The 22760-nt window shown below is 31.5% G+C and overlaps 12 protein-coding genes and 1 pseudogene across 13 annotated transcripts, besides 1 other annotated feature; 4 read left to right on the plus strand and 9 right to left on the minus strand.

Annotated features, from left to right (window-relative positions):
• Window positions 1-97: 97 nt before the first annotated feature.
• Window positions 98-214: a mobile genetic element.
• Window positions 215-254: 40 nt separating this feature from the next.
• Window positions 255-2846, minus strand: TVAGG3_0515860 (uncharacterized protein; the record flags this gene model as incomplete). The annotated part of the gene is made up of 1 exon (XM_001320640.1): window positions 255-2846. One exon carries the CDS (start codon window positions 2844-2846, stop codon window positions 255-257), a length of 2592 nt encoding a protein of 863 aa, XP_001320675.1.
• A 497-nt stretch (window positions 2847-3343) lies between these two features.
• TVAGG3_0515870 (uncharacterized protein) lies at window positions 3344-4042 on the minus strand (the record flags this gene model as incomplete). Its single annotated transcript, XM_001320639.1, has 1 exon — window positions 3512-4042. The coding sequence occupies one exon, from the start codon at window positions 4040-4042 to the stop codon at window positions 3512-3514; it is 531 nt and encodes a 176-aa protein (XP_001320674.1).
• A 368-nt stretch (window positions 4043-4410) lies between these two features.
• On the minus strand, window positions 4411-5173 carry TVAGG3_0515880 (assembly abnormal protein 6-related family; the record flags this gene model as incomplete). The annotated part of the gene is made up of 1 exon (XM_001320638.2): window positions 4501-5121. One exon carries the CDS (start codon window positions 5119-5121, stop codon window positions 4501-4503), a length of 621 nt encoding a protein of 206 aa, XP_001320673.1.
• A 192-nt stretch (window positions 5174-5365) lies between these two features.
• On the minus strand, window positions 5366-6371 carry TVAGG3_0515890 (annotated as a pseudogene). The gene has a single exon: window positions 6095-6342. A coding segment is annotated over exon 1 (248 nt).
• A 577-nt stretch (window positions 6372-6948) lies between these two features.
• TVAGG3_0515900 (armadillo (ARM) repeat-containing protein family) lies at window positions 6949-8811 on the plus strand (the record flags this gene model as incomplete). Its single annotated transcript, XM_001320637.2, has 1 exon — window positions 7325-8611. One exon carries the CDS (start codon window positions 7325-7327, stop codon window positions 8609-8611), a length of 1287 nt encoding a protein of 428 aa, XP_001320672.2.
• A 368-nt stretch (window positions 8812-9179) lies between these two features.
• Window positions 9180-10934, minus strand: TVAGG3_0515910 (cyclin-dependent kinase inhibitor 2C-related family; the record flags this gene model as incomplete). Its single annotated transcript, XM_001320636.1, has 1 exon — window positions 9180-10934. The coding sequence occupies one exon, from the start codon at window positions 10932-10934 to the stop codon at window positions 9180-9182; it is 1755 nt and encodes a 584-aa protein (XP_001320671.1).
• A 479-nt stretch (window positions 10935-11413) lies between these two features.
• Window positions 11414-12350, minus strand: TVAGG3_0515920 (uncharacterized protein; the record flags this gene model as incomplete). Its single annotated transcript, XM_001320635.1, has 1 exon — window positions 11444-12298. The coding sequence occupies one exon, from the start codon at window positions 12296-12298 to the stop codon at window positions 11444-11446; it is 855 nt and encodes a 284-aa protein (XP_001320670.1).
• A 1320-nt stretch (window positions 12351-13670) lies between these two features.
• On the plus strand, window positions 13671-13853 carry TVAGG3_0515930 (Dimerization-anchoring domain of cAMP-dependent PK regulatory subunit family; the record flags this gene model as incomplete). The annotated part of the gene is made up of 1 exon (XM_001320634.1): window positions 13671-13853. One exon carries the CDS (start codon window positions 13671-13673, stop codon window positions 13851-13853), a length of 183 nt encoding a protein of 60 aa, XP_001320669.1.
• Window positions 13854-13985: 132 nt separating this feature from the next.
• Window positions 13986-15397, minus strand: TVAGG3_0515940 (C2 domain (calcium/lipid-binding domain, CaLB) family; the record flags this gene model as incomplete). The annotated part of the gene is made up of 1 exon (XM_001320633.1): window positions 14021-15385. One exon carries the CDS (start codon window positions 15383-15385, stop codon window positions 14021-14023), a length of 1365 nt encoding a protein of 454 aa, XP_001320668.1.
• Window positions 15398-15804: 407 nt separating this feature from the next.
• Window positions 15805-16770, minus strand: TVAGG3_0515950 (uncharacterized protein; the record flags this gene model as incomplete). Its single annotated transcript, XM_001320632.2, has 1 exon — window positions 16020-16550. One exon carries the CDS (start codon window positions 16548-16550, stop codon window positions 16020-16022), a length of 531 nt encoding a protein of 176 aa, XP_001320667.1.
• A 622-nt stretch (window positions 16771-17392) lies between these two features.
• Window positions 17393-19376, minus strand: TVAGG3_0515960 (microtubule motor protein; the record flags this gene model as incomplete). Its single annotated transcript, XM_001320631.1, has 1 exon — window positions 17394-19367. One exon carries the CDS (start codon window positions 19365-19367, stop codon window positions 17394-17396), a length of 1974 nt encoding a protein of 657 aa, XP_001320666.1.
• A 404-nt stretch (window positions 19377-19780) lies between these two features.
• Window positions 19781-20889, plus strand: TVAGG3_0515970 (SWIB/MDM2 domain family; the record flags this gene model as incomplete). The annotated part of the gene is made up of 1 exon (XM_001320630.2): window positions 19781-20857. One exon carries the CDS (start codon window positions 19781-19783, stop codon window positions 20855-20857), a length of 1077 nt encoding a protein of 358 aa, XP_001320665.1.
• A 555-nt stretch (window positions 20890-21444) lies between these two features.
• TVAGG3_0515980 (maturation of LSU-rRNA) lies at window positions 21445-22246 on the plus strand (the record flags this gene model as incomplete). The annotated part of the gene is made up of 1 exon (XM_001320629.1): window positions 21462-22145. The coding sequence occupies one exon, from the start codon at window positions 21462-21464 to the stop codon at window positions 22143-22145; it is 684 nt and encodes a 227-aa protein (XP_001320664.1).
• Between the last annotated feature and the right edge of the window lie 514 nt (window positions 22247-22760).

The raw sequence follows: 22760 nt of genomic DNA on the forward strand, positions 1-22760 counted from the left end.
AATACTTAATATTGTTGTTATTCTATCTTGATATTAAAATAAGAATTTATTTATTTTGTGAAATGAAGTCAGAAAATAGAAAGCCAACATTTAAGCTTGTACTTTCGCCCATCTGACTTTAATTCAAATTTTTGACAACTTGCGTGAAGCGCCATTGAAAATTAACCTGAAACGTCTGAATTGAAGGCCATGTCATAGGGGCGTAAGTACATCCTTAAAAAAAACTTGAATAAAAAAAAACTAAAGTTAAAAATTTATAATTCAAGTTCTGCAATCGAAACAGCAGCATTTTCATCTTCATCTAGTACATTCTTTGACTTTGCAATAGCGCTAGTTAGTTTAGACATGTCAGGGAAGTCATTTTCGTCAGCTCTTGTTATTCTTTTCGGCATGTTCTGACCACGAGGCATTGATCTGAATATTCTGACTGGTTCTACAGCGTTTTCAAACATCCACTGATGAATTTTAGCGGAATTAAACGTTGTCGACGTTGTATCAGCGAAATCATAAGTCAAAGCATCGATTAAAGAGAAGTTAAGAAGAGCCCATGAACTTATCAAGTAGATATTCTTAAATAAAGGATGTGGAGATATCTTCAAGATTCTCCAAGCGCAACCATCAGCTGTGAACACTCTAATGGTCTTCTGGGTATTATCTGATAATGATTCTGGGTTCCTCAAGTGCTCCAAGAAGGCTTTTCTGTCGGCATTAAATATTCTTTGTTCCGCGAAGTCTTCGAGCGAAGAAGAGACATTATTTGTATCAACAATTTTTTGTGTCTCCTGGTTGTATATGAAAATGGCCAAATCGTTCGGTCCTTTCCACTCAACAAGTTGTTCATTGTCACTCAAGACCATGGAAGAGACATCTGGGGCAGGGAATATATAGAACAGGTCATATTTCGGATGTGTGATGGCAAAGAATCGTTTTGGACGGCCATTTGCCATTGTTAATATCAATGCTTTGTTTTGAGGAAGAGTTGACAGTTCTGAGTGATTGCAAACATCATAAAGAGTTGCAACTTTCTTGTAGTCGTAGCCCAATTTGGTTGCAAGTCTATATGGATCGCAAACTGACAAATCTTTCTTATTAATAGCGTACAAGTTCAGCATTGAAGCAAATAAAATAGCAGGAATTGTCTTTTTAAGGAAGTTTGGTGATTCTAAAGTCGAAACATCTTCAATTAAGTAGAGATAAACATTTTCATTAATTGAATCGTCAAAATACATCGAGGAAGTAATAGAATAGATATCAATCGAATCATTAGCAGGTGTGCTACAAACGAATTGTGTCATCTTCATGAATTCGCCACTATCTACTTTATCATAAATATTTCGAGTTGTAACAGCCTTGATAACCTTCTGAGCCCAATCAAATTCGGATATATCATGGATAATGAACGGTTTGTTCTGCTTTGCCCATGGATGGCGGCCTTTTTCGAGCAAATTTGTTCGAACAAACTTTATATTGTCAGGTTTACCGATACAAGAGATCAACGATAGCTCAATTGTGTGGTCGATGAGCTCGTAAATGCGAGGAAGGGCCATAACTTTGTCTTTATTCTGTAATAAGGAATGATTGAAGGCCGTGACCATTCCTATGAGGAAGTGGAACCTCGTCTCAGCTGAATGGTTGATAACTGAGCCTGCATTGTACCCCATTGTCATTGCATAATAATATGGCTCTCCTTTAAGTGAAGTCATGCACAATCTGACGTTGCCAATATTTTCTTTGACGAACTCATTGTTCAATGACTTTGGATACATCTTCTGAGACCACTCATTTGAGATATGAATTATGGAATCATCTTGTTTTTCGCTTTTTAGACAGATAATAGGTTCCAATTTGCCATTATTTATCATGTACAGTACTAACACCTCATAACTGAGTGAATAAAAGATCTTTTTGACGTATTCGATGAAAGCACTATGGGAAATCTGAAGATTGAGGCCTTGTCTGAACAAAGTTGCATGGAGAAGATTTATATATGTCTCTTGAAGAGCATATAGACCAAATGGTAAAGTAGAACCATTATGTTTCAAAATTAATCTGCATTCTTCATCATCTGCATTGAAAGGAACTTCTAAATAGACTTGTTGGTCCTTGTTTGTCCTTATGTTAACATTAACTTTGATCGGATCATCGTAATCATCAAATCTTAAAATTCCTCCCGAAATTGTTTGATCTGGTGGAGGTCTTTCCTCTTCGAATGTCTCGTACCACTCCAATGCCATGAAAATATGCTTTGAAATTGGAATAATTATCAACTCAATAAGGCAAATTCGCTTATTACTGTAAGTTTGATAGACATAAGCGGATTTAAGCTTGGATTTGAGTTTGGCTGCATCAACAAGTGACTTAATTTGCGATTTGGTTGAGTAGATTTTGCGTCCTGGCGTTGTAAAGTTTCTTCCAAACTGATTAACGAACCAGATTGTAAATTTATGGCAACTGTCAATGCAAATTGCTTGCTTTGTGTATAATCTTGTTAAAATAACTACAATTATAAATGCATTAACTGAAAAGAAGCAAAATTTTCTTATCCATAATTTAATTTTGAAATCTATAAACCATTTATATAATTTTGGACCTTTTAGATATGCATACGTCTGATTCAAATGTAGTTTTGAAAATTCTGGTAAATCTTCATTGATTAATTTAAATTCATTTGTATTTTCTAACTGCGATGGCGATATTATGTATGTAACTGAAGTGTCAAGAACATTTTGAACTATAAAATTGTTCTTAATTAATTCGTTGATGAGGAAAACATCTTTTCGCAACTGTTTTTCGAGATAAACGATTTTGGAAGTTGTGTCCTTGTTAGATTTGTAAATGTAAAGCATATTTCGATTGCATTTCTTTTGAATTCCGATAAAAGATGGAATTCCAACATTGGATATTGAAATTTCAGGAGATATTGCACCATTTTCCGATTCCTTTCGAAGTGTAATTATTAAATAGACAATGGATATCAACTATCTGTGAAAAATCCTTTACATGTAAAAAAATCAAAAACAACAGCATTTTCAAAAGTGACATCGATCATTTTTCATTCAATCTTATCGATACAACATGCCGATAAAAATAAAGGTGTAAAAATTAGTTCCATTGATTGAGCAATTGATTAAAAATCCTAATATTTCGAGGATGCTTTGCTAGAGAGTAGACAGTGAATAGAGGGTTAGTCTTTATGAAAGCATAAAACATTGATTGGTTATATTTATTCTCTACTAGCTTGATTTATCCCAGATAAACCAAGGAAGAGTATAGCAGAATTCAAATGAAATTTAGCCTGTTTAATATTATTGTTTCATTAAGAGTATATGAAAGATAAAATTTATGTGTTTATAATAGAATAATATTATATATTGATTTTATTAAATATAAACATAATATTATACATTAATGAACTTTGGGGAAAGTTCTGAGATATATATTGACTCCTTCCAATGATCATTCAATTTCATTGGATAAAGATTTACATACGCACTATGCAAGATACAAGATATCATTTCTTAGCTTCTTCTTGAATGAAATCGTAGAGTTTCTTGATATGTCGCTGATATTTTTGTTGACGAAGAAGTCTGTCATCTGATGATTCTAAGTATAATCCTTTCTCTGTTAGCGAGTCAATAGTTGATTTTATGTCATCTTCTATTGTAAGAAGTTCCGAAATTTCAACTTCATATTCTCCTTTTTCTGTATGTGCAAATCCCATTTCGATGACTGCATCTTGGATATTTAGAATTAAACTTGCAATCAAATCACTAATTTGTGAATTTTGTGATTTCGGTTGTTTATTTAAAAGATCTGTAAGGAATTTTCTATGGTTTTGGATGTTTATGTCGATAACATTATTAAGTTCATCGACTTCATCAAGTCTTTTTTGAATCTCTTTAAAATCTCCAAGATCTCTATAGACATCTTCCATGATATTCTGCTGATGTTCAAGCATAGACTGTATTTTTGCTTGGATCTTTGTTTGTTCTTCTAATTTTTGTGTTCCGTCCCGTGCAATCGATAAAACTCCGTCAAGCATTTTGAAAAAAAAATTATAAACTATAACTGGATGAAACTCATTAGATGTAATGTTATCTCAAAATTTGATGTGTAATTTTCTTGTTGATTTTGAGTGTTGACATATTTATCGAATGAATTGAAATTTAAACAATGAATTAGAGCCATATTAATGGACAAAATGTATCATGTCTATGTTTGTTAATATGTGTGCTGAATAGTTTTACAATATAAGGTCTGAATATTAAATAAAAGTTTATTTTATAGTGAATACATCATATCCAATTCAAATTCTTACATGTTGATATCTCATTCTTGATATTTTACTCATTCGAAGATTGATGATATCATTTTTGGTTCAAATAAAAATATGATAAAAAAGTATAATGTGTAAAAATGAAATAGTAATTCATAAAGTATAATTTTTAATAAATGGACACCTAAATTATTTACCAAATGTTCTCGTATTTAAAGTTGATTTCATTCTATTTGTGAATTAAGCTTGAAGTCTTGTAAAATCTTTGGATCCTGACGTCTGATCCTCTTAATGAGGTCCTTGTATTGGATTCTTAAGTTGTTGTCGCGCTTGCTAAGCTCGTTGTAACGTTCCTGGCTGACTTTTCTGATTCTCTCAGCATCAGCACCAAGAAGCTTGATATTAAATATTTCGGTTGTGCAAAGGTCAAGATCCTGCTTAATGATTAATCGGCATTCGTTCTCACCGCCTGAAAGAAGGCGAGCATTGTAGCCATTCTCTTCGATATCCTCGTTAATCTGGCCGAGAACTTCTTGGAGTACATTCGGGAAGTCATTGAAATCGATATCTAATTCTTGCTCAGCTTTGAAGGTTTCGAAATCTTCTTTTGGCATTTCGCCCTCATAAAGGAAGCTCAATACATCCTTTGAGTACAATTGGATTTTAATTGCTTCAACCTCATCTTTTGTTTGTTTGAGGCTTACAACGATTGAAAAATTAGTATATTCTTCTCCTGGTTCATCTCTTTCTGCTTCCTCGGGTGATTCATCAAGTCTGTTCTCAATAGGGACATCTTGATCGAAAAATACGGCGTATTCGTCCTCAACTTCTCCGGCGACGCTCATCTAATGTTTATACGATATTGAGAAGTTTACGTGTTGTAAAGTTATATCATCATCGAATTCTTTTTATAAACGGCAAACACCTAAAAAAATTTCTCTCGCGGAAAGAGGAATTAAAAATATTAACACTCAGGAAACTCTTTGTGTTTGTTCTGAAATTGCCCATCGAGCGCAAATTCAATCGATTCCATTCTTATTCATGTTCTATATGACCATCTTATGATTGAACTAAAAGTAAGGCTTGTATTTGGATCTTTGTGCTTAATATAGTAATGATTTAATCCAGAAAATAAACTTTGAATAATTTTCATTATATTATATGCAAAGAACAATAAGTAGTTAATATGTGAATGGTTGGATCATAGCATATAACGATGATGTGATGGTATTTTAGAAAATTTGGGAATTAAAATCAAAAGATATTGTAGATTGAAGCTCAAAACTCTTTCAATGTAAATTATCGGTGTTTCTATGAAGTAAGAGCTACGGAAATATAGATGAAGATAAATCCGAAATCGAAACCGCTTTTCATTATGCAGCAAAATAGAAAAGCGTGCGTGTGGCTTTTGATTTTTCTGTTATTAGATCTCGAAAATCTTGAAAATTCCTGTCTTTTGGGAAGAAATCGAAATCAGGAGGATATAAGACTGAAAATCATGCAAATCGTATGGTTTTGAGAAGGTGTTAGTTGGTTTTCCTATGATTGCGCATTAAAACTCTTAAATCTAAAATATGAATAATCGTTGGAAATATGCGACGGGGAACCGAGAAAAAATAGAAGAAACATGTTCGTCTCTAACTAAAATATGATCTGAAAAATAGAAATGAGGAGTTTCATAAAAAACGAATAAAAAATAAAAAAAAATGATTGCCTGGAATGAAAATATCGGGCAGGAAAAAACTATACAGCAATGCTGTGATAAAAAATAAATCAATTAAAAAGACGATAGTACTAACATTTTAAAAAAAAAACAAATTATGCGGAGTTCATAACAATCGGAATCGATTTCTTGTTAGTAGAAACAAGAGAACTGATTGACGATGATTTAAAAAGGACAGCAACTGGCTGTGTGGTAGGTGGAACAAAATTTCTTTTGTAGTAATTGGACACGATGGTCTGTTTAATCTTTTTGCGATATCTGCTGGTTTTGCGGTGAATGTCTTGTTGAATGGTTTTGTTTCTGTTGATTCGAGAGCGATTGATGTAGACTTAACACCTTCCATGGTTAAAAAAAATGACTACAAACAACCGGCAAATCATTCACAAAACTTCGATTGTAAATCATAGAAAAAAACGGTTATGGCCCACAATTGATAGAGTAAATTTAAATAAGATTTTAAGGGCAATTAAAAAGTTGATAGTGAATATATGATTTTCATTGGAATAAAATTTATTTTGAATTAATTTGAACGATTAGTTTATTCAACCATTTTATTTAAAGAAAATATTATTTTATGTGCTTCATTAGTAAGGATTTAATCATTTATTTTGATTTTAAGATTGAAAAGGGAACGTTATTTTATTTATATTATATCGATAAAACATTATCTATATAAGTAATGTGATATTTTATGAAAATCACATTTGAATTTTTCAATGAGCTTTCTCATAAATGTAATTTTATACTCAGAAAATTCAAATAGAAAAAGATAGTGAATGAAAACATTTTTAATTCGATTAGAGTTATTGATATAACAACTCTTTTTGCTTCACCCAAAATTGGATTGATTTTACAAGGCCTCAAAAATTAAATAAATTTCTGATTACTTTTATGGGTTCTCAATTTTTTATCGTTTTAAAAAAAATCATTTTTTCGAGTTAAATCTGTTTTTTCTTTTGATATTTGTGATTATTTAATAATTCCAAAACACGTGTCCTAGTAAATAATAACTTATAAATGATTTATCATTATTATTATGTGAATTAGGCTCATATTCACAATTACCCATAATTTTATCTTTTGTATTTATATCTATGACAAAGAATTGAATCCAAATCTCTGAGTTACGTATGCTTTTATAAGATATAACAACAGTTCTTCTAATTTAATTCAGAATAGAACAAAATTGCTTAATTCCATCCAAAACCATTTTGCATCAAGCAAATTCACCCTTTTCAGTCATATTTTCTACTTCTCTTGCATATTCTTTCCTCAAGATTTTGATCAAAAAATTCAGAAGTATTCAATCTCATAAATTTTTGTGTATGCAAGATCCCGGCACTAATGCCATATTTAGATTGCGAGATCGACAAAATCAACAAAATGATAACCAGTGCCGAGAAATCTCGACTGATTTTGAAGTACACAACAAGTTATTAAATCGTTTGGGTGATCAATCAATTCCTATAGAAGATCGGATGAATAACTTTGGAGAATTCTGCAAAACTCATCGTTTTGTTATCAACGAAGAGCAAGCAGACTATTTAATTCAATTATTAAATTCAGCGAGAGAACAAAACAATGAAACATTGATGATCAATTATCTTCATGCGATAGAATTGATAATTGGCTACAGAGAAGAGTTTACAAATGAACTATTTTTAGTTCCTCAAAGATTAGAACCAATTATGCAATGTTTTCCACTTTCTTATGCATACAACATTGTAGGACTACTCGCTTCAACCGATGAAGAAGCAGCAACCACTATTTTTCAGTATAGCAAACAATATGACTTTGAATCAACAATTAATGATGATCAGTCTATTATGTTTTTGACAACCTTCCTCAAATACCAGTCCCTGCAAGAGAAAATACTACCAACAATACAAAAAGTAATAAGACTTGGATATGACTCAGATGGACAGCTCAGATTCGAATGCTTAAGGTTCATTTACTTTGCTCTTAAACAATCCACCGAATTATGCTTTGATTTGGTCGAATATCAGGATTTTTATTTAATTTTCCAGAAACCTGCAGAAGATGCACAAACAAACGATATGATGCTATTAATATTGAGAGAGATTACTTTTAAGACACAAAACCCATTGAGATCGATCATCCAGACAAATTTGATTTATTTCATATTATTTGGCCTTCAGAGTGATGATGCTTGTACTCTTTCATATGCTATTGACATCATTGGGGATCTTGCTGAATTCGGAGGTCAGCAAGGAACAGAAATTTTGATTCAAAATAATATTATTGAAAAACTCTTCAAAATTATTGAAGACAAAGCTTTGCAAAATAGACTTTGTGCAGTCAGTGCATTGCTTCGTATATTTCTGAACTCACCTTTGAAATTTAAAGTCCAAATTCTTGAAAAAGATTTCTTAAGTATATTATCTGACCATTTACCATTGATGTCGGATAAAGAATGCGATTCTTCTCTGATTATATTAAATATGATCTTAAGAGTTGCAGAAACAAACAACGAAACAATTGTTTTGGACTCAATTTATGGAGATGAAGAACTTTATTCAGTACTTTCTGAAATTTCTGAAAGTTCTGAGAACAGGGTATATGCGGAATCAATTCTCTCCCGTTTCAAGTGAAACTAAATATTGTATTATTTTTGTAAATTATAAAAATATTGTTATGCATGTTTGATTTTATTTAACTTTTTTTTATAATGCCTGCACTTACGCACATCTGACTTTGATTCATTAAAAATTGACCTTAAACATTTGTATTGAAGGTCGTTCCATTAGGGCGTAAGTGTACCCTAATGACGCATTTACTTTCTAATATCGCCTATAAAAACAATAACAAATTAGAATTCTTACAGCTGTATTTTTTACACACATAATATTAGGGTAATTCATGTAATGTTTAGATTCTCTGACTGAGAGATGATTGAGTTATACATGGCAGTACCATTGATAATTTTTATATTTGAATGGGGTTTTAACTCCAATTAATTTATATGAATATTATCAATACTTGTAAAAAATTGTAGAATTTAAAAATCACAAATCATAAATCAAACTTTATTAAATTATAAGAAAGTAGGTTAATATTAACTTTCTGAGACATTCAAATATGGAGGAAAGATACTAAAATTAGATGATAACAAATCATTAATTGTCATTTAAACTAGAAGCAGATTTTGATTTAATTAATCTAGTTTATCCAGCATAATGATTTTAAAAACCACATGGAATGCCAACCATTTGCTCCATGTGAAAGAAGAAGTATGATGGTTTCTTTACAATTATTTTCTGCTGCAATATGAAGGGCAGTTGTTCCATATATATCTTGCTCATTAATATTTGCTCCATGTGAAAGAAGAAGCTCAATGATTTCTTTACTACCATAACATGTAGCAATATGAAGAGCAGTAGACCCCCATTGATCTTTTTCATTGATATTTGCACCATGTGAAATAAGGAGTTCGGTAATTTCTTTATTAATATTTGATGCTGCAATATGAAGAGCTGTTCTTCCATCGTTATCTTTTTCATGGACATTTGCACCATGTGAAATAAGGAGTTCGACTATTTCTTTATTAAAACTTGATGCTGCAATATGAAGAGCAGATCTTCCATGTCTATCTTTTTCATTAATATTTGCACCATGTGAAATAAGGAGTTCGACTATTTCCTTAGTTTTATATGCCGCTATATGAAGAGCGGTATCTCCATCATTATCTTTTTCATTGATATTTACACAATGTGAAACAAGAAGATCCACTATTTTATTATTATTTTTGCCTACAGCAATATGTAGACTCGTTCTTCCACGTCTATCTTTTTCATTGATATTTACACCATGTGAAATAAGTTGTTCGATGATTTCTTTTCTTTTGAAAATTACTGCAATATGTAGAGCTGTGTTTGCATAATAATTTTTTTCATTAACATTTATACCGTGTGAAAGAAGAAGATTGATTAATTTTTTACAGTTATTTGTTACTGCGATTTGAAGAGCTGTTCCTTCATCACCATCCATATTTTTTTCATTGATATTTGCACCAAGTGAAAGGAAATATTCGCTAAGTGATGGAATATTAAAATTTGTTGAATATAAGAAGCACTTGTTAATATTATTAGTTTGATCGAAATAAACTAAAAATGATTCAAGATTTTTATATTCTATGCAAAAATGTAAATCAATCTTTATATTGTATTCATTTATCAAGAATGTAACAAAATCGATGTTGTGTGAAATTATTGCATATTTCATGCATTCTTTATTTGGTGTTTTATATTTCAAACATTCGCTAATGATTTCTGGGTTTCCGCCTAAAAATGATACCTCTAGACATTGTTGAGTTATTACTGAGTTAAATTCCGATCTCAAAAACTTGAAACAATCAACTGATCCATAATAACAACATAATTCAAGTAATGTATATCCTTCGATTGAAATTGGAAATAAAAAGTTCTCAATTCTTCGATATTTATTAAAACCTTCTTGTGCCGTATATGAGATGAAACTTTCTTTGTCATTATCCATAATTATTCTGTAAATTGAATTTTCTTCATGAATATCGAGATTTGAAAAAGGAGCGTATTCGCAAACACTAGGATAGTCTATTCTAATTCCATATTCTTTGTAAAATAGGTATTTAGAAATATCCCATGCATTTTTGACTTTTGTAACATGATAATCATCATATATAAGTTTGGCAAGTTTCAAGTATGACTTCATATAGCGATTATTATATTCAATTATGCTTAAAATATCTCTAATAATGCGTTTGGGAGAATATGTCCTCGAATTTATCAAAATTGTTTTGATCTTTTTGTAAATTGAGTTTAAATCTTCTTCATTTTTCGTTTTTAACTGGTATAATGTATTATACAAATCGATGGTGTCTTTATACATATTTCGTAATTCACTGTATTCATTTGGTTTAATTTCTTGATCAAGCATAAAAAAATTTAATTATGACATGGAAGAAAAATATCATATATGTAAAAAATGATGAACACAACAATTTCTGAAAAGTCTAATGAATGGTATGACCAAATATTTAAAAATTATTCACAAATATTCATAATTTCTATATTTCATTAATGTTTTTAGATTTCGAAGAGAAGGACATTCTATCTAGGTAATGGATAGTATATCAACATTTTCTTGATATATGATTGGCTATATAATGATCAAACTTGGAAATATTTTAAAAGTGTGATATTGTATAGTTAACTTACAAGTTCTAATATTCATATTTCTCGCAATATTGTTAAGATCACCGAAGTTATAGTTTGATTATATCATGATCTCAAAATATATGGTTTTAAAGCATAAATTGTAATTGCAGCATAATTTATGAACAATGCTTGTATCAATTTTAAAATAAACACAAAAAACAAATTTTATTGTAAATATAATACAAAAACAGATAAGGGAATAATATAAGCATATGACCTATAATCAAGTTAGTAATATCTTTGGTGAGTTGTGCATTTCTTAATAACATTTTGAATAATAATATATTTGACACTCCACCAATGCCACAAGAAAATCAAAACCATGATTAAACCAATGAAAAGCAGAATAATGGAAATACCAGCAATAGTATAATCCTCTAATCCAGGAAAAGAATAGTTAACCATGCCCTCGGAGTCATATATTTCCATGAGTACATTATATGATGATGTTACAGTATAATCAGTATATTCAACAACTAAACCTTCTTCAGACATAGGAGTATCTTCAACACCAGGTGTTCTGAACATTTTGATTTTTGTAAGTCTTTCTCTAGTTACTATATAAGGGTCGTTCTGGTCAACAAGCGTTCTATAAATAGGAAAAACGAAGTCTTGTGATATTTGATTATTTGTTCGTGAAGAATTCCAAGTAATATTGTATGCAAGTGTAGAGTATGAAGAAGGTAATGTGAAATTGCGTGTGAAGTATGAATTTTGACCTGATCTACTACCCTTTTTGATGAATAAAATATAATGAAGTAAACTAGGAAGTAAGTAGTTAGTAGATCTTGAAATTTTATACCATACTGGGGCAAATATATATTCTTCAACTCCAGAATCTGAAACGTAATTAAGAACGAATTGTGTTTGATTGAAAAGAAGAATGTTATCATTTTGTGCATTGCCATTATTGATACTATCTGGCTCTGTTGACATTGTATATGAGTCGAAATTTACGATATCCATCTTTTTGAGAAATCCGACCCAAAATACAATAGAAATTGGCATTAAAAGTAATCCAATCCAGAAGACAATGCAGAATTCTGTCTTTTTAACTTCTATTGTTCTCATTTCCTCGTCCATATCAAACTTATTCATTGATATTGTTTTCCTCTATAAAAAATTTATAAACGTGCAAAGAAGTGTTTCTACCAAAAATATGAGAGAAAAGGGTAAATTTTTTTGATGAAATAGAATGTACATACGATTTAAATACAATTCATTTGGGTTACCTTTTTTCAAGAACGATTATTATATTGAAAAATAATCGTTATCGTCTGACAAGGGTAATTTGAAATTTAACCCATATAATGAGCATAATGTAAGTATCAATTATATTATTGTACGTTAAATTTCCTTCTCAATTTTAATGAAACAATTTTTTTCATCCTCTGAGCGCACCAGTATTTGAAATATCCCGTAATTTTCCAAAGGCATACCTCTAACTCTGCCACAACTTTGATAATCTCCAAACAAAAATGACAATAATTAGAGATTTCACCTTAATTTAATCCAGATTTTTAAAAAATATATGATTTTCCGATGTCTTACAATGCTACAATCAATATTTACTCAACTTAATTCAAAATTTCAGCTACAGATCCCCAATACATGTGCATTTTAAATCATTTTTTCCAATAATTATCAGTCCTATTTGATTTTATATCAAATAGGAAAATTCTCAACTATGTATAACACAAAGCTTATCGAATTTCATTGATTTTATAATATCAATATTATCAAATTTATTGGCCTAAATTCATGTTTGCAAAGCTTATTACAGTTTAAATTCGATATACCCTTGATAAATATATCTTTCTTTCCTTGTCCTCTTTCTTGGAATCAAATATTTCTCCTTGATATTCAAAATTTATTTATGAATTCTTATATTGCGATATATTTAATAAACATTTATTTATAATTTTTGATGGTCATTGATATATTATAAAAAATACTAGATAACATCATATTTCATATTCATTTCGAATACAATTGAGACCAAAAAGTGATAGATTTTTAAAGTAATATAAGGGGTAACATTACCATTGGACACTGCATTTCTAGTATGAATTCTAACCTCCATGGATGGGGGTCATGGTGGAATCACTTCTACGTGCAAAAATAAAAAACTAGGATTAGAAATCTAACTAAACCTAGTAAATGGAATAAAAACAATATCATTCGTGCAAATATTTGATTTTTATTGATCAACACTGAGAATTTAATTCAAAACTTTTCATGTAGGCAATCACTTCTCATTTTCTCTATTTGAACAGCTTTCATAATATATTTTGCCGGTACTCAGATCCATATGGAGACTAAAGCTGTAATTTTTCCCCAATTTTTGTATTTATTGAGTTTCTGATTTTAAAAATTTGAAATGCATATACCTAATAAGCAATATCCTTATTTGCATTTCTTTTAACATTTTTGTACGTTATTTTTTTCGTTCAAAATGGAAGTTTCCGAAGAAAAGCTCGACCGTATTAGAATAGATAATGAGAAATATCTGAGGAAACATCCAGAGCTTCATGATATGATTAGTGAATTCATGGTTGCTCTTTTGAAAGATAAACCACAAGATGTTCTTCAATACGCTATTGTATTTTTCACATCACAACATACCGAGCCAGAGTAGTTACATTATTTCAAGAATTGATTTATTTCGTCTTATTTTAGCGAAATATATTGTTAATAAAATTTTTATTATTTTTTCTAAAAAATAGAATAACTTTTCTAAAGTTAAATAATAACAATTTTTAAAGACCAACAATTTCATACATTTTTTTATTAACCAATGCATATTTAGCTCCATAATCCATAATCTGCATAGCTAGCATACTGAGATTTAGGTTGTTCATTGACCTTTTGGGCTTTGGATTTCCTTTTAGTAAAGAAACTGCTTGAGTTCGATATCATACTCGATTCTGAATTTTGTTGTCCATCTGTTTTATTTTCAACTTCATCATCAGAATCGTTTATCTCTGTAACAAATCGAATTTTACTTTGAATATTTGGTTTTGCTGGTTTTCTCTTATGAAAGCTTTTTGTTGAAACTTCACTTGAAAAAGATTCATCAAGTGCATTTTCTTTGCCCACAGCTTCTGCTTTTCGCTCCTGTCCTTGCCAAACTCTACTTTTCCATGCTTTTTCTTGCCTTATCGGAATTTCAAAATCATCTGAAGCGAATAAGTTGTCATCTGTCTCCGATGGGATGTCTACAACTTCGGCCTGAACAGCCATGGATTCTTTCTTCACAGGCCTCTCTTGAACTGGTTGTTTGATTGGTTGTTCAACAGTTTTTTCAACTTTTTCTTGACTTTCTGTTGGGTTTTTGATCATTCCTTTGATATCGTCCTCATTATCGTAGAATATAAATGTCATAAGTACTTTACCGCATTTAATGTGGGATTTCAGTGTATAAATATTTACCCAGGAATCATGCAAAACAGTGCATATTCTATCTTGCTTTTTAGCAATCTGCAGTTGTATGTAACCTACACCAATAAGTTCTTTGTCGTTTTCTCCATGGAAATCATAAACTTCAATAACTGGTGTGAAATTTTCGAAATCTAAACCTAAAGTATCAAGTTTGAATCCAGCATTGTAAATTGCTTCATGTGAATCGAAAGATATAGGCGTAACAAGTTCCTGAATTTGATCATGAAGCCTCATTAAAACATAAGTACTTCTTTCACCTTGTCTTGGGCGAGGAAAATCAATTCCTTTGTAAATACAGACAATAGCATGCTCAAATTGAGAGTAATCAACTGCAAAAAAGTTAACAGGTCTTTCGGGTTTAGTTGCATATTGTTTTGCACTCTGACTGTATGCAACAACTGGATGTAATGGTTTCTGTTCACGTATCGATGGTCTTGGAAGGTTTTTTTCTTCTATTTTTGATCTAACTGGAATTTTTGAAATTTTCGAATTTGAAATTTTTGCTTCTGGTACTCTTTTAGGTTGTGGTTCAAGTATAGAATCTATGTTAATTGATTCAATTGATGATATTTCACTTATTTCACTTAGATCGTGTTTGTTTATGTGTATTTCTGAGTCGCTTTCTTGATCTGATGATGAAATAAATGGTTCATCATCATCTTGATCATCCAGCTTCTTTAAAATTCTGTCTAATCTATCCTTGATCTGTTTTGTCTGTCGCTTAGTCATGCACGTTTAAAATTTTATGATTTTAAATTATTTGAGTGTCAAATCTCTGAGCAAATTCACCCTTTATCTCTCTTCTATATTACATTTTTAAATACTCTTGGTACATACTGATCAGTCATATATCATCGCATCCTTTACAGCATAATGAATACTGATTCATCGAAAATATTTTGATTGACTATTAGTGTTACGTGTTGGTTGATATGCAGTATAAAAGAAACATTATTCTTTTAATAATTCACAAATTATTAAGGGTGTTTTTTATAGAATTAGCATAATATGAGTTCAACTATAAACAATAGCGTTACAAACATAGCTTTAATAACTATTTTATGAATCCTATGGATGAATTACATATGACAAATAAGAGCAAAAAAAAAAAAAAATATAATTCAAAACCTACTTTATATGTGCTATATGAAAAATTATAAATATTTGGAATAATATAAGGTAGTTTAGTAACAAATTAAAAAGATAATAATAAAATTCACCAAATAATGATGTAAAGTTGGTCATTTTGTGATAACAGTTAAAAGATCGTATTCATTTTAATGATTTTGGCATTGAGTTGGTCAGATTTTTTAATAATTTTTTTCAATTTTTTCAAAAATAAATTTTCTCAGAAAAATTGTAATTAGTTTGTTGAGCCAAACAATTCTATGCATCTCACGACCATGAAATCTGAACCAGCTCCGTTACGACCGAACATTTTCAGTCTAACAAAACGAAAATAGTCATCTGATGTAACATCATAGTATTTATGAACGCTGTCTGCATTTAGATCATTAGAATCTCTTACACTGTGAATATTAATCCAATTTGTGTTGTCGTTACTTACTTCAAGATCCCAAGATCTCATGTGGCCATAGTTTTCACCACCAGAGTATGTTTTAAGTGTATATCCTGAAAGTTTTACACTAACTTCTTTGAAATCTATTGTAACCCATGGGTTTTCTCTAAATGAAAACCAATGACTTCTAAAGTTACTTTCTATTATATGTGCAACGTTTGAATTAATTGTGTCTGAAGGAATAATTGAAATTAAATTCAAATCCGAGGGATTTTTCCCTCCAGTAAGATTAAAAATGTGCGAGAATATTCCTTTAAAATCGTCGTCTTGGTGAGGAGCTGATATGTTATGTAAAGAAATTGGATTTTCTGCCATCAAAAAAATTGTCACTTTTTGTTGGTCAATATTCGTAGGAACTAAACTTCTTTTTATGGATGATTCCGAACCACCTCATTGTTGAAATTTAATAAGAAAAATATACATTAAAAAATCTTCCTCCAAAATGCGACAATTTTGTCGGAATCCAACATTAACTTTTTTTATGAGCTCTGACTATTTAAAGCAATATGCAGACTTTATAGAGTCGTCTCAAAAGCTCTTCCGCATAAAATTTAATGAATCTATTGAAGATATGTGCAATTCAATTGCAAGCATTTTATTTCAAAATATCAACTTTCAGTCAAGCAGCTAACAAAGATTATTCTCTTGGTATTTCAATACAATTATGCTTCTGGAAAGAATTATATCAATATACTCGAGCATATTGGTTGTAACATCGAGGAAATTTCGCATTTAGAATTCTATATGGAGGATTTAATTGAATTTATATTTATGCATGATCAAATTGATCAGTTCAAAGAGTATATTTTACAAAAAGAATTAGAACAAGATAATAATTTTCTTCAAATTCCCTCTGTGGCATCATTTGCAAGTAAACATAAAAGATATTCTTATTTTGCAGAGTTATCATTAATTAAGCTTGTGCCTATTTTCCATTTCTTTCAATGAAAAAGATAATGAAGGAAACACTGCTCTTTACATTGCAGCAGAAAATAATCACAAAGATATAGCCGAACTTCTTATTTCACATGGTGCAAATATCAATGAAAAAAAAAACTAATATTGGAAAAACCGCACTTCATATTGCAACAAAAAGAAATAGTAGAACTTTTTTTTAAGTGTTTACTTTGATAAACAAAAAGCAATTTAATTTAATTTTTATTTGCCCGGCTTTCTTGGCGGAGGTTTCTTTACAGGTTTTACCGGTTCTTTTCCTTTCTTTGCCTTTGAAGCAGCAGATTCTTTTCCATTCTGTCCAGCGTCAGCCTCTTTGTTTGGCGGAACAATTGGTTCAGTGTACAACTCGTTATTAAGCCATTTATTGTACCATTCCTCGAAAGAGCTGAGAATTGCAGTTCTAATTGATCCGCATTTCTCTTTCAATCCATCGATTTCAGCCTGTATCTTCTGTATTGCCGCGTATCCATCCTTATAAGCCTGTTTCTGTTTGAGCTCCTCTTCAAGGAGAGCAGCATCAGCTTCAAACAGTCTTTTAGCCTGGCGAATTCCCTTTTGGTCGATTTCCTTTCCGAGACTGACGATTTGCTCTTGGAGGGTATTGACCTTCTCGACAGTCTCTTTCTTCTGTTGTACGAGTGATTTCGTGGTGTGCTTGGCTTCAATGAGCTCTGTGGCTTGCTGTTTTCCATCCCTCAACTTGTAAATTTCGAAAAGTTGTTCTTTCGTGGGAACAGCAGGGTTATCGGCCCTTCCGCCTGACTGGTTGCCACCGCGGTCCATCTTCGCGACGGTGCGAATGTTGCAGGGACGATCTTGGCTTGGAGCAACGCCAATGGAGAAACCGGCGCCATCAATTGTTCCGACGTCTTTTGGAGCTTTGACGTTCTTTACACGCTCTGTGAGGGTGAAGTTCTTGCCAACTTCACGCATAATGGCATTTGGAATGTCGATGTAGCGCTTTTTGATTTCGGCAAATATCGCTTTTATGTGGGCAACGCTTTGGAGCGGGAGGTTGTCGATTTCATCATTCAAATAGAGAGCAACTTGGTCGGCCACGTGCTGTTCGTCTTCTTGTTTGAGGCCATCAACTTTGATATTTCCGGCCAATTCGCTTTGAAGCTCTTGCTCGGCTTCAAGTATTTCGAGTTCTTCTTGGAGACGCTCTATTCTAAGCTCTAATGGCTCCATTGTGTTAACTTTCGCATCATTATGTACTTTACTGAGTTCATTTGCAAATTGGAACGTAGAAATGGTTTCCCTGTTGTTCTGCTTCTCAGGCCAGACATTTGCGATGATTGATGTCCTGCAATTTCCGCCAATTGCATCTCGAAGTAAATATGTAAGCTTCGAACGGCGGAAAGGAAGATGCTTTGTATCCTTGGAGATAATAGAAACGACTAATTGCTGTAGATATGAAATAGATTTGTTAACGTATGCACAATCTCCGGCTTCTTCGGCTGCTGCTAAATCTAGGAGAAGAAGACGAGAGTGTGTCATGCGAGTACCTTTCCTGCCTACTAAATCAAGAATGAAAACTGCATGACTGCGATGAACAGCTCTGCCAAATTTATGTTCAGCGAGATGAAGTTTAGAATCTCCATCAAGAAGCTTTGTAAGTGCAGTATGGACATCAGTGACTTTATGCTCTGAAAGGTTTTGTATGTATGGATTGCCTTCTTCGTCTTCTGCAATTTGCATTTCTTTGTTATCATCACTGAGAAGATCGTATATGATATCATTGAAGATTTGGCAGTATTGCATTGTAAGTGTGAATTGGATTGTCTTGAATTTCTCTAGTTCTGTGAAAATGTATGAAATTGCTCTTGGAACGATGCCACGATATTTGAAGTGACGAATTCCACCAAACATAGTAAATGTTTTACCGGCTCCACGTTGGCCAAATGAGAAAATGCAGCCATTATAGCCTTGAATGAAAGAATCAACAATTTCACGAGCTGCTTCTTCAAAAACAATTTCTTGACTAACGTTATGAAGAATACTGTGGAATTTAAAGGAATAATTACATTCTGGAGTGTTCAAGAAATTTAATGGATCTGATTTGTCGATATTTACTGCAACTGTTTGATGATCATCTAATATTTTAATGTTTTCTCCCGCAAAGTCTGTTGTTGGACGCGTCCTGATATAAATTTTGATGGGAAGCGCCGACATCTATGGGAGTACTAACGGAAGATAATCGTTTTCCTCTCAAATTAAATTCAAATAAAAGTGACACTTTGTGATTTATTTGAACATATAATAATGCAGCCACGCTAAGCCTAAAGATAGCTGTTATCATAATAATAGAAAAGTCGTTTTAAAGTTATATCCACAAAATCGTAATGATGCTTTCTTGATTTTGGTAATGGATTTAGACTATGTAGATAATCGATGACTAATAAACGAAGAATGGAAGAAAAATACAAGAGTGATTTCGAGGTAATTAATATTCGATTCTTTGACCTGCAAATAAACATATTTGTGCTATTAATCCATATTCTATGATAGATCTAAAAGCAGACACATTAATCATTCATGAATAATCTATATTTTTGTAATTTTTTTGTTTTATTTTTCTTTTTCGAATGCTGTCTCAAATTCTTGAGCCATTAGAAGAAGATCTAGCATTTCAAAATCAAGCCATCAAAAACAGATTTGATGTGCTTAAGGACTCCTGCGAAATTGCAGCTTATCAACTTAATTTTTTATCATTCATTAAACGTCGTTTATACAATGAACAACAATCCTTTGCACTTGGTGATAGACTAAATGCTAATCCAATCAAGGCCATTATTTCAATTAGATTAGAACAATGCGTCGAAAACATTTTTAGATTTTTATTCACAATATACGAAGATACCACACCTTATATAATTTCTCAGTACTTTGATAAAATTATATTTGAAATCAATGGCATCCATAAAGAATGGACACGAAATGCAGATACACTTGAAACGGATTCAATCGAAATTGTTCTTCCAAATGATATATCATTCCATCTAGAAGTTTCTATCATACTTTATCCTGATTTCCCAGTTACCTACTACCAAGTTCCAGAAAATTTATTCCCAATTGTTAAAATGCATCAAGCTACGTTAGCTTCTGTTATACGTGCAGTTAGCTCTTATGCTCTTGAAAACGATTTAATCAAAGATGGAGTTCTTCATTGCGATAAAGGTTTAGGAATTAAAATTGATTTGAATGAAATACCTTTGTCACAAGTTGCTTTGCATATTCGATCTACGCTTGTTCCTATTCAACCAATGAACCTTAATGTCCACTTAACTCCAGAAATTTCAAATCATAATTTCAAGGTAACTCTTCCGAATTTTTCATTGATACCACGCTATGTCGAAGACTTCCATATTGAGGATATCAAGACTGGCGTTCTCCAGTTCGCTGCTCAAAAGGAACTCGTTGAAAGTATCGCGGCTGTTGCAAGGAACCCAATAGAAGCAATTGAAGCAGAAATAAGTGGTCACTGCACTCAATGCGAGTTATCCGATGAAAGTAACGACAACGGTCCTAAAGTTAGCATTTCTCCAGCAAATCCTGCAAGAAGATCATCTGTATACTACTGGCAACAATGGACTTCGGATCATATTGCACGTTTCTTAGAAGAAAACAAGATGATTCATGCAAGATACGTCAAAGGCAAATAATTTCATTTTTTATTTACATTCTTATTGTTAATTAAATACTAATTTATTGTTAGTCTAATTTGCTTACTATTCTTGACTAGAAAATTATTCTCTTATATGATATAAAAAGAATAATTCCTGAATATGAGTTCACCGAAGGAAAATGTTATTCAACAACAAATTTGGAACTCTTTTTGCGAAAGATGAGCAAATGTAGATATATTCTATTACCAATTTCTCTCTCAATTGAGTTCATCAAAAATGTAATTTGTTCAAATCTTATCTTTAGCCGTGTCATAAAAATTTAATACCTTTCTACCCAGAGAATGACCTCAAATCTCCAAAATTTTCATGAAGATACCATTTAATTTATGTTATTATAATGCTATATGAAATTTGTGAGTGATGATCATGTCAGCATAACCTTACCAAGTGTTTAAATGAAGAGTCGATGATGGAAACAATTGATTGAATTTTGGGAAAAATTGGGAAATGATTTATCCTAAAATTCTCGGAACAAAATTATTATATGCAAGTCATAGTATCTTTTTATGATGAAAAATCAAGAAGATTTTAGATAAAAAATTAGTGTCTCAAATTTTGTGATTCTCTTCAAAGGACCAAAATGGCGTGTGGAACAGCAGATTCGCTTGTTTGGGAAATATTAAAGTTCGAGAACTGTTGTTTTAGAGTTAAAACAGATACCCTCATTTTCTGCAGGAACGAAGACAACGTCACAGGCATTTGTGATAGAAAATCTTGTTCACTTGCAAACTCACAGTATGGCACAGTCATGCTCGAAAAAGGTAAGCTTATACTTAAAACAAAAACTGCTGAAAGAGCTCATATGCCTAGTAAAATGTGGCAAAAAATCGAATTACCCGAAAATCCAGAAGAAGCGTACAAAATCATAGAATACGAAATGCAGTACTGGGATGCATGGCTTATTGAGAAAGTTAAATTCAGATATGGTCGTCTTTTAGAAACTTTACAAAATATGCGTGAAATGCGTAAGAAAGAAGGACAAGTTAAGTCACTTCCTATTAAGAAGAAGATAGAACGTCGTAATGCTACAAGAGAACAACGTGCTCTCAACGTTGCTCATGTCGAATATTCAGTTCAAGAAGAACTTAAGCGCCGTCTCAAGGCTGGTGAATACGGTGAAATCTACAACCTCAACCAAGCAGAATTTCAAGATAATCTTGATGAACTTGCTGGCGAAGAGGAAGAAGTCGATTTCGTCGACGCAAGTGACTTCGAAGAACTTGTTGAAGAGGAAGAAGAGGAAGTACTTGAAAATGCTCAGTAATAATGTTATATATATTTTATATTTCACTTTGTCACATTTCAGAACTTATAGAAATAAAGTTTATATCTCAGAATTTTTAAAATTCCCTGTTATGCTTAAAATATCATAAATATATTTATCAAATTTTTTATCAGATTTTTATCTCTTGAAAAATGTTGATATTGTCTTGCACAATAATATAGTTTTCATGTTATATCATTAGAGACTGCTTTTTGGTTTTTCTCTTTAGAATCTCTTCATTTTCCTCCCTTTCAATGAAATTGAAAGAACTTTGGAGGAATATATATATACATGTTTAACTACTAACTTTGCAAAAAGTCCATTAGCATATAATATAATGCTTATATTTAGTAAAATTAATATGCATTTCAATGCTAGATTTCGAGAAAAATTGAAATCGTGATTTTTTGAGTGGCAATAATATTTGTAATTAGATATAGTATCCAAATAACATATTATTGTGTATTCTGAAGTTTACACTTTTTTTACAAGTTATCAAAAATTTTTCGCAATATCTTGCATAACATAATGTTTAGTACAATTTTTAATTGAATGAAACCTAGCGGTCATTCAATTTATTGTGTTGATGATTCAAAAATTTTGAGACAGAATTTC

Source organism: Trichomonas vaginalis, chromosome II (genome assembly GCF_026262505.1).
Source record: "Trichomonas vaginalis G3 chromosome II, whole genome shotgun sequence".
Taxonomy (NCBI): Eukaryota; Parabasalia; order Trichomonadida; family Trichomonadidae; genus Trichomonas; species Trichomonas vaginalis.